The sequence below is a fragment of the Anomaloglossus baeobatrachus genome, chromosome 5 (genome assembly GCF_048569485.1).
Source record: "Anomaloglossus baeobatrachus isolate aAnoBae1 chromosome 5, aAnoBae1.hap1, whole genome shotgun sequence".
NCBI lineage: Eukaryota > Metazoa > Chordata > Amphibia > Anura > Aromobatidae > Anomaloglossus > Anomaloglossus baeobatrachus.
Genome location: NC_134357.1, coordinates 29,622,191 through 29,633,522, shown reverse-complemented (window position 1 = coordinate 29,633,522; position 11,332 = coordinate 29,622,191). Strand labels below are relative to the sequence as shown.

General features: G+C 37.7%; 1 protein-coding gene across 1 annotated transcript; it reads left to right on the top strand.

The window, feature by feature from the left end:
• Nucleotides 1-2,858: 2,858 nt before the first annotated feature.
• Nucleotides 2,859-3,788, top strand: LOC142312603 (olfactory receptor 5AR1-like). The gene has a single exon (XM_075351595.1). The coding sequence runs from the start codon at nucleotides 2,859-2,861 to the stop codon at nucleotides 3,786-3,788; it is 930 nt and encodes a 309-aa protein (XP_075207710.1).
• Nucleotides 3,789-11,332: the final 7,544 nt, after the last annotated feature.

The following is an 11,332-nucleotide window of genomic DNA, read 5'->3' as shown; positions in this document are numbered from 1 at the left end:
TCTGGAGATACTGGGTGTAATGTGGAAGAAAATATCTGAGGAGAAGGTGAGATGGGTGGGGAGGATGGAGGGAGAGATGAATAGTTCATTAATGGGTTTAGGGATCATAGGGGGCAGTAGAAAGTGAAGTATTATAAGGGTGAAAGTGAAGACAAACACAAACATTGTTTACAGTGACTATGTTTCCAGTTACCTTCCCGTCACTTCCGGCCCAATTCTGGCTTAATTCAATGCATCATACTATATGGTGCAGACTTGTCTTGGTGCAGACTTTTAGTTGCCCCAATATATACACATACAAGTGCAATCAGCTGTGAAGGGGTGGGGTGCAACAAAAACCCCATGATCACTCAATCAGATTGCCAGATGCAGCTTCAGATAGGCAGAGTAAACAAAGGTCATAAACGTAAGGGGGTGAGAGATCACAGTGGGATGCTGGAGCATGCCAGGGAGATATTGAAGCAAAGAGGGAACAGGTCAGATATATTGGGAAAGTTGGATGGATGAATTGACATACCATGTATTAAAACACACAGCAGACAGAAGGGGGGAGCAGATCAGTTGATGGGAAAGTTGGATGAATGTATATACAAAAATAACTAAGGATTTTTTTATATATATATATATATATATATATATATATATATATATATATATATATATATATATATATATATATATATATACAGTAACTGGTCAATAAAATAGAGGGATAAAGTTTGCCCCCTTCCATACTCCAAATAGTATCGTGAGCCATTGTCTGCTTTGATAGCTGAATTTACCATTCTCAATGTGCATAGTCTGGTGATCTGGTCTTTTTGTCTTTCTGCACTAATTTCTAGTCCTATAACTTTATCCTATTTTCTTGATTGGCTTCCTGAGTACAAAGGTTTGGATTTACTGCTTTTAACACCTCGAGTTTCGACCACTTGACACTCACATTTCAAGCACACCTTATCGTTGCGCAACTCAGTAGACTTGCACCTTCCACTCCCAAACACCTCAAAAGCCAAGGATGCAGTGTAAGTGATTAATAATGACTAATTATTAATATTATTATTAATTAATATTATTATTAATAGTGACTAGTACAAAAACAAAGGGAAGTGTCAGCTCGTTGGCTCCACAGTAAACATATCCACCAAACTGGTGCACGTATACAAAGTTACCGGACTGGAGTCACCTTCACCGGAGAGCTTTATATAAATCCAACCTGAAGTCTCCACTAATGATATAGAGTTTACAGAATATAAACAGCAGTTCTTTATAATCTGGAATCTCCCAAAACGTGTTAATTTTTATCTGAATTTTTATAAATTTTCTTTATTGACATTTTTTATAAATTAATTTTTTTTATTAAACAAATTGTGGATCTTCCTAAAGGCATCAAATGTAATCTGGATGTTTTTATTCACTAAACAAAGTACAGTATGAAGATTAGAGAGGACTGATATATACAGTATATATTCTATAAATGCTATTTACAGGAACAAGCAAAAGGGTAACAATGTTTTTCACTTTTGACTTTCAGGCTCCATATCTCACCATCCACTGCAGCTCTGAGCGTCAGACGTCCTTCATTTTATAGACAATCGTCTTGTAATAGAACTTGTGATGAGCCGACTTGTTGATATTTTGCCTGGACGTCACGTCTTGGCTTTTGGATGGATGGACGGACTTCATTTCATATTCTTCCAACTGTCATGGCCTCACATGATGCAATTTGGCAGTTTTTTTTATTAGCGGAGAGGCCTCTATCGATGAGTTGTATGACACGGTTTCCCTTTTTTTCTCTATTCAAACCTGTGAGCTGTTGCTGGGAATCAACTTAATAACACATTGCGCTATTAAGGAAAGTGAGAACAGGTTGTAATTTGTAGTATACAGGAAGAAAAATAAATTTCAAACATCAGGAGCAAAACAGTAACAATGCAGTGACATGACAAGAATCTGCATAACTAGTCATATGCTGAATAGTTATAAGTCATATTTATGTATGACATAGCCAAGATGATTGTCTATACCATGAAGGTTGTCTCACACTGAAAGCTGTAGTGGATGGTGAGATATGAAGCCTGAAAGTAAAAAAACCTCAAAACATTGTTATCCTTTTGCTCCTCAGTGTAAGCTAGAATTTTGCCCCAAAAATTGCTTTCATGAATTGCGCCTTTGTTTTCTGAGCATGCACAGTGCTAAGAAACAGATTCAGAAAACAGACGACACAATGGATGATCCATTTTCAATAAACCTTATCGTTAAACAAAAGATGGAAATGTTCATTTCACCCGATATCTATTTTTTGTACGTAAAAAAAAATGCGTCAAGGCTCAAAGCTGCAGTCGATGGTGAGATATGAAGCCTGAAAGTCAAAAACTCAAAACATTGTTATCCTTTTGCTCGTCAGTGTAGTTATTTGAGAACTATGGTCGGAGGTGAAGGAAAACTGTGCTGGTTCTCCTTATAACAAGTATGTACCTTTTTTAAAGGTGCATAAGGATGGGGAATATCTTCTTGATATCTTTTTCTTTGGTATTTAATGATTATTATAGAGCAGGAAAATAATAACAGTTTGCTATCTTATTAGTGCAACTAAATAAATCACATATTTTCTTTTTCTCATTAATTATAATTATGTGAAATCCCTTAATGATATTTATTGTATATAATTAAATGTCGGGGATAATTGCCTAGTGGTTCTCAGGAGATTTACAAACCACCACCTCAAATCTCTAAAGAGAACACTCATTAGATAGATGTTGTATAAATCCACCACGGAGACCCTCTGTTCTCTGTCAGTTATCCATGCATCTTCACAAGTCACTGATCAGCACAAAAAATGTTTGTCTTATCGGAGGGAAATGGAGTGGTCAAACCTCACCGTCACTGACTTTGTTCTCCTCGCCTTCCATGAGCTTCCAGACTTCCAGCTGGTTTTCTTTTTCATATTTCTTGTCATCTATGTCGCAACGTTGATTGGAAATTCATTAACAATTGGTCTGTTTTGTTTTGATCATCATTTCCACAGTCCCATGTATATACTGCTGTGTAACATGTCTGTATTGGATATGTCCTTCACCTCAATGGTTCTACCAAAGTTATTGGACATCTTTCTAACTGGGGACAATGTCATCTCCTACCATGGTTGTATCACTCAGGTCTTCTTTTTTGTGGTGCTCATGGTGTCGGAATACTTCATCCTGGCCACCATGGCTTACGATCGTTACGTGGCCATCTGCCATCCCCTACGTTACTCCTATTTCATGAGTCTGCAGGTCTGTTTTTGGATGTCTTTGATATCTTGGAGTATTGCAATCCTTGAGGGTATTCTCTTCGTCATTCTAATATCATCTTGTACATTTTGTGGATCAAATGAAGTGGACCATCTCTTCTGTGATCTAAAGCCTCTAATGATGCTTTCTTGTAGTGACACACAGACTATAGAAATGGTAATATTTGTTCTTGGTGTCATCATTGGCTTTGTCCCCTCAGTCATGACCTTGGTGTCCTACATCTATATCATCTCTACGATTCTGAAGATTAACTCTACAGAAGGAAGGCACAAAACCTTCTCCACCTGCTCCTCACACCTCACAGTCATCATGTTGTTTTATGGAACGGTCCTTGGCATGTACATGAGGCCAAAGTCCAGTTATTCCATGGACCAGGACAAGGTGTTTGCCATTTTGTATGCAGGAGTCATTCCAATGCTCAACCCTCTCATTTACAGCTTAAAAAAATCAAGAGGTGAAGAAAGCTCTGGGCAGAATATACAAAAAACTGTATTTTAACAGACTATGTTATATGTACTGCATTATAGATGAACGATAGTAAAACCAAAAATGAAATCCATGTTTTGCAAACACTTACGGTAATTTTTTCCAACTTACACAGAATAGCATCCACAGAATATACGAAACCTGCAAGTCGCTGGGTGATCTCACTGGATACCAAAGACAGAGGTCTTAAAGGGAACCTGTCACCAGTTTTAGGGCCTATAAGCTGTGGCCACCACCAGTGGGCTCTTATATACAGCATGTTAGAATGCTGTAAATAAGAGCCCAGGCTGCTGTGTAGAACGTAAAAATCACTTTATAATACTCACCTAAACGGTCACTGCGGTGGAGTTGGGTCGTATGGGCATCTTCGTTCTCCGGTGCCGGCGCCTCCTCTTTCGGCCATCTTTGTCGTCCTTCTTCTGAAGCCGGGGAGCATGACGCCTCCGAGTGTGTATGACGTAGGACGTGTCATGCATACAGGCTTCAGAAGGAGTATGAAGATGGCCAAAAGAGGAGGCGCCGACACCGGAGAACGAAGATGTCCATATGGCCCAACTCCACCGCAGTGACCGTTTAGGTAAGTATAAAGTGATTTTTACATTCAACACAGCGGCCTGGGCTCTTATATACAGGATGTTAGAATGCCGTATATAAGAGCCCACTGGTGGTGGCCGCAGCTTATAGGTCCCAAATCTGGTGACAGGTGCCTTTTAAGTACTTTGCTAATCGAGTACAATGATATCTCCATTAGCCCTATAGACAAAAACGGGAACGGTGGTGTGAATGTGCAGCCATTGCTCTATTTTCTGTTTTTGCGCTTTTGTTTTTTTCCTCCCCTTCTTCAAAGAGATGTAACTTTTTATTTTTCCATGCACATAACCGAATGAGGGCTGTTTCTTTCGGGATAAGTTTTACTTTTAAATTACATAATTCATTCTACCATATACTGTAGTCGAAAATGGGAAAAAAAATTCCGAGTGTGTTGAATTTGCAAAAAAAGAGTAATTCTGCAAATATTTTTTTTAATTTTATTTATCATGTTCTTCTCTATATAGTAAAACTGACATGGCAATATGATTCTCCAGCTCAGTATGATTATACATATACCAAACATGCATAGTTGTTTTGGAATTTTAGTGGTGAAAAAAAAATAATAATAATAATAATAATAATAATCTTTATTTCTATAGCGCCAACATATTCCGTAGCGCTTTACAATTCAGGAGGATCATATACAAACAAGTAACAGTTATAGAAATACAATATTTAGAGGGGAAAAAAAAATACAACCCTGCTCGTGAGAGCTTACAATCTACAATGAGATGGGGGGAGAGGCAAGGTTCAAGTGCTTATTTACAATGACAATCCAACCATCTCACGGAAATGGGGCTGGATAATGGTTTCCTGGACCAGTGGGCCCGAGCCTTGAGATGCCTTTGGGTGCCATGGAGTTTGATGTGGAGCTATGTTGTGAGAGGTTGTAGAGGGACTATGTGAATCGAATCTGATTAGGGAGTGTGATAGGCCGCCCTAAAAAGATGCGTCTTTAGGGTGCGTCTGAAGCTGAGTAAGTTGTGATTTGTCCTAACTTCTTGGGGTAGAGCGTTCCAGAGGGTTGGTGCAGCTCGGAAGAAGTCTTGGATCCGGGAGTGGGAGGTTCGAATTAGTGTGGATGTTAGTCGAAAGTCGCTTGCAGAGCGTAGAGAACGGGTGGACTGATAGACAGAGAGGAGGGTGGAGATGTAGGGGGGTGCAATGGAAATTAGTGAAAAAATGGAAATTAGTGAAAAAATTCAGAAATCTGTAAATTGTAAAAAAATAATTTTGCTTGATATGGGGCTGTTTGAGGGCTTATTTTTTGTTTCCTGAGCTAATGATTTTACTGATACTCTTTTGAGGTAGGTATGATGTTTTCATTGCCTCTTATTTCTCTCATTATGCCATTTAATGATCGGATTAATATATTTTGTATTTTGATAGAACGGACTTTTATGAATGCAGAGATACCAAATATGTGTATATTTTTATTGCTATATTTTTAATGTGGGGTGATTTTTAAAACTTTTTTTCAATTTTTACTATATTTGATAGTCCCTTTAGGGGATTGGAACATATGATTACCTAATCGCTTGTATTATACATAGCAGTGCATCAGCACTGTAATGTATCACTAAAATCACAATCTCCTATGAACACTAGCTAAAAGCTGGCTTTCACAGGAGAATTGTCATGACAAGCACAGAGGTCTTCAGCAGGCTCTCATGGTAACACATCGACACAATACTTTCAATTCAAGGGCTCCACCCACAGCTGTTAGAGGCAGATTATGGCTGAAAAAGACAGCCATCATCTGCCTGGAAAGCTGTTGGCTCAGTGTGCAAGCCTGTATCAAAGTTAGGTAAGTAACTTCATAAGTAAATGCAGTGTGTCCATCCATATCCTGTCCACCGCCATTAACTTGAGAACGGCGGCAGCTATAGGCATAGAAGTGGTGTCTAGGTATAGTAAAGTATCTTTGAATTGATGAGGCCCTACAACTTTGTAATTCAATTTTTTTCTATCTCGTTCTGTTTTCGAGATAAAAACGCTAACTCCATTGTTTTCCACCAGGTGGCACTATAGGTGGTTTCATTGCATAGTGCATGGCTACTTTACTATACCTAGACACAACTTCTATGCCTATAGCTGCTGCCATTCTCAAGTTAATGGCGGTGGACAGGATATGGTTGAACACATTGTATACGGCATATGTTGCGAATGGATTAAGGACGTTTTTCCTACATACACAGAATAGAATCTACAGAATTTGTGGAACTTGCTAGTCCCTAGGTGGCCTCATTGTAGAGGCCCCTACTAGTCTTGAAGTCAGAGCTCTTAAGTATTTTGTTCATAGAATATGGTGATATCTTCAATAAATACAGTAGACAATAAATGGAGCGGTGGTGGGAATGTGCAGCCATTGCTTTATTTTAACAAGCCACGTCAGAGCCTTTTTGTGGGACCCAATGATCAACTGTGAATAGATGACAATTTGCTTAGTTGGGACGACCCCTTTAATGTAAAGTGAGTGAAATAAGTTTTGAACACTTCACCAATTTTATAAGTAACTATATTTCTATAGGTGCTATTGACATGAATTACATACAAGATAGCGACAATCCATATAATCCACACAAAGAAATCAAACTATAAATGTCCATATATTTAGTGATGTTTAATAATGAGAAATGGCACAGATAAAAGAATCAAACACTTGATGAAAGAGAGGTGCAAAAAGCCATGGAAAGTCATGACACCAGATGAAATCTATCAGTTTTTAGAAAGCAATCCTGCCACAAAGTGAAAAATAATAACAGCTGGTTCAATTTATGGCCTATAAAAAGGTGTCTTATTAACAAGGTGCCACACAAGAAACAATTAATGATGGGTAAAACCAGTGAGCTATCCCAAGACCTTCAGAACCTTATTGTTGCACATCAAAACGATACACAAAAAATAGCCAAAAACAACAATAAATAATTTACAAATGGTTATTAGGTGATAATTAGTTTAAAGATATATATAGCAAGGAAAAATTACAACACAGAGATGGGATCAACACAGCAGCATAAAATGTAAAAATACAGTATATGTAATAAAAATATTTAAAGTGCAGGTATATAGGTCACTATATTGTAAAGTCAGTATAAATAAAAATCAATAAATAGAAGTAATTGGGCTCAGGAACTGCTATAATTAGATATCTCAACAAAAAGTATGAGAAATGTGTGATAAAATAAATAAACATTAGCAGCAATGTGCAGTGAAATATATCCCAAATAGATTAATCTATTATTCTAGCAGCATTATAGACAATATGTACACAATGTGCAAATAACGCAATCACTATAAAAGTGCAAAGTGAGAATTATATATAATAATATGCAAACCTTATCAAGATATAAATTAATAGCAGCCAATTGCAGATGTAAATATGAACTGTAACATAATATGTGCAAAAAACGCATCAAAGTATACAGAAGGATGTATAGCGACCTATCTACTAGTAGTAGGAATAATGAATACCACTGCAGGGTATAAATAGTCAATATTAACGGTGATTACCTGAAGCCATCAAAGTCACAGCTGTGCCAACGCCAACTCCCAAGAACCCTACGCGTGTTTCGGCTTACCTTCATCAGGGTGGGTTGTGAAGGTTCCAGTGAGCACTGTTTTGGCCATAATCCGGAAGTGGTAACAACATCATTTCATCAAAATAAAACAGTCATCACCAGGTGCTCCCCGCAAGATTTCAGACAAAAGAGTGAAAGTAAAGGGTGCTTTAAATGCCGCGACATTGCTAATGATATATCGTCGGGGTCACGTCGTTAGTAATGCACATCCGGCGCCATTAGCGACATCACAGCATGTGACACCAAGGAGCGACGATCAACGATTGCAAAAATGTCAAAAATCGTTGATCGTTGACACGTCGCTCCTTTCCTTAATATCGTTGCTGCTGCACGTACGATGTTGTTGGTCGTTCCTGCGGCACCACACATTGCTACGTGTGACACCGCAGGAACGACGAACATCTCCTACCTGGGTCCACCGGAAAAAAAGGAAGGAAGGAGGTGGGCGGGATCTTCCACCCGCTCATCTCCGCCCCTCCGCTTCTATTGGACGGCTGCCGTGTGATGTCGCTGTGACGCCGCACGAACCGCCCCCTTAGAAAGGAGGCGGTTCGCTGTCCAGAGCGGCGTCGCAGGGAAGGTAAGTCCGTGTGACGGGTGTAAGTGATGTTGTGCGCCACGGGCAGCGATTTGCCCGTGACACACAACCGACGGGGCCGGGTACGCTCACTAGCGATATCGGTACCGATATCGCAGCGTGTAAAGTACCCTTAATTGTCAGAAGAGTTGTCAAAGAGCCAAGGACCAACTGTAAAGAGCTACAGAAAGACTTGGAATCAGCAAGAACAATTGTTTAAAAAAAAAAACAATAAGTAATGCACTCATCTTCCATGGCCTGTATGCACGCTCTTGTGTGCACGCTCACCATCCAAGACTCAATTGCTTAACAAGAAACAGGTTCAAGTGTCTAAAGTTTGCTCAACAACATTCAGACAAGTCTGTAAAATACTGGAAGAATATAGTTTGCTTAAATGAGGCCAAAATTTAACTCTTTGTATGTTAAAGTACACATAATGTTTGGAGGCCAAAAGGCAAAATACCCAAAAACACCAACAACAGTAAATTTGGAGGTGGGAACATCATGGTGTGGGGCTGTTTTTCAGCAGATGGTACTGACAATCTTCATATGCTTGACATAAGGATGAATGGACAAATGTACCGGACATACAAAACACTATGGTTTGGTTTAATTAATATCCCAAACCAGAATGAAGCTATAGAAATCAATATATTATTAAAATAATTTTTATTTCAAATATCAAAATTTAATACATACAATAATAAAATTTCCAAAAGGAGTTCCACTTAAATACAACAAGGGACATGAGGGGTTAATGAGGAATATATATTAATTATACATATACATGGATTTTAATAGATTGTTTAATAATACATATCCCTGGTGAGTGATCAGTCTGTTCTATAAATATAATTAAATATGCATATAGTTAGTATATATATAGATACGCATAAATATCTCTGGTTAAATTCATTTCAACCACGTGAACCATTAATTCAAACAATTAATAAATAGCCATATAATAAGGTGTGTAAAATAAATAATAAACTTCACTACTTATAAAGTGCTTATTTTTGTATAATTATTCACCAAATTCTATGAAACAAGTGCTTATAATTTATTTAATATGGTTCACATTGCTGAAGTTTCCCCAGAGATACTCAGGCTCCACAATTCCCTGTAGTCACTCATCATGCATATATTCAAACAGACTAGTAACCTATAGTGTTTAGATCACCCAAGGTTGACAGCTTTATTGCTACTTAAGTGCAAAGTGCAGGATACACGCTACTTCCTGATATAAGTGACGGACCAGCCGTATTCACCATGAACACATGGAAGGCATAAAAACCTGCACAGTACTTACTTAAATCCCTCCACGTCCCGTCACCCCAACATGTTTCGCCTTTTCTTCTTCGGGGGGCGTGTGTGTTTGGGTGAGACTATGGTCTTTTTATAGTGTGTCTCCTATATGTCGGCATTGCCTACAGCTGTGCATTGCGGCGCATAGTTCAGGTCACGGGGCTAGATGGATAAATCACCTCCAGTCAGTGAAGTGAGACGCACGCTGCGTTCCATTAGTCAGCAGACAACGGAGGCCCCGTAGTGTCATGTTATATCACTGATCAAAGGTAATAGCACCGCAGCCAAAAACACGCGCTCAGCACAGGAGGCAATGTCGGCATCATGAGACTAAGTGTGGATATTCAAACATTTAGAAAAAAGTGCTCCCATCTGGATTTCGTACAATCTACATATGATTACCCTATCCACGCAAATTTAATTACATAATAGGATACATGTTAATAGAGAGTCTGTCATTTATATCCGTACTAGATCATAGGCATATTAGGGCATCATTATAGAAAGTGTATACAATAAAGTATATATCCCATCATCGGCACGAATACAATATGAAGCATATAAAATCCACATAAGAAACCTCCTATATAATTATAGAATTATACAACCAATATATTATATACATATTAAAACAGTGATTGTTGGGAGTCAGTCACAGATAGTGAATATTATTAGTGAAAAAATGTGTATTAAAGTGACAGTAAAAGGAATTCTTTCACTGAAGATATACATATAAAAAATCATTCATTATTATAATCTATTGTGAGAAAAATTATATACATGAATGAATATCCGCATACACTATCCATACATGGCACATTACACAAATTATGGCACATATGGATACCAAGTTACAGATGAATCACCATATACATATAAAAAATCCTTTATTATTATAATCTATTGTGAGAAAAAATATATACATGAATAAATATCCGCATACACAATCCATACATGCCACACTATGTAAATTATGGCGCATATGGATACCAAGTTACAGATGAATCACCATATACATATAAAAAATCCTTCATTATTATAATCTATTGTGAGAAAAATATATATATGAATAAATATCCGCATACACCATCCATACATGCCACACTACATAAATTATGGCACATATGGATACCAAGTTACAGATGAATCATTCAAAAACCAATAAATACATATATAAAAATCACAGTACATTATGTGATAATGTGACGTGAAAAAATTATTAATACAAATATTAATAAAAATTAATATAATACTTATAAAAATATTATAAAATTATTGCTGTGCATAACGTGTACGTGTAATTCATGCGAATTGTCCGTTATGACAATCCTAGGACTGTCACAAGGGGCAATGCGCATGATTAAATCTGTAACAAAAACTCCCATTATTTAACTAAACAATCAATTCCTCTTGGCTTGTTCACGATGTTCATGTGGATAGATATGCAGACACCTCTCATCTCATAATTAATTTTAGGGGTGGGGTATGGTTTTTTAAGTAAT

Excerpts from the sequence above, each read along its gene's own strand:
- LOC142312603 (XM_075351595.1), top strand. The coding sequence starts at position 2,859 with ATGGAGTGGTCAAACCTCACCGTCACTGACTTTGTTCTCCTCGCCTTC.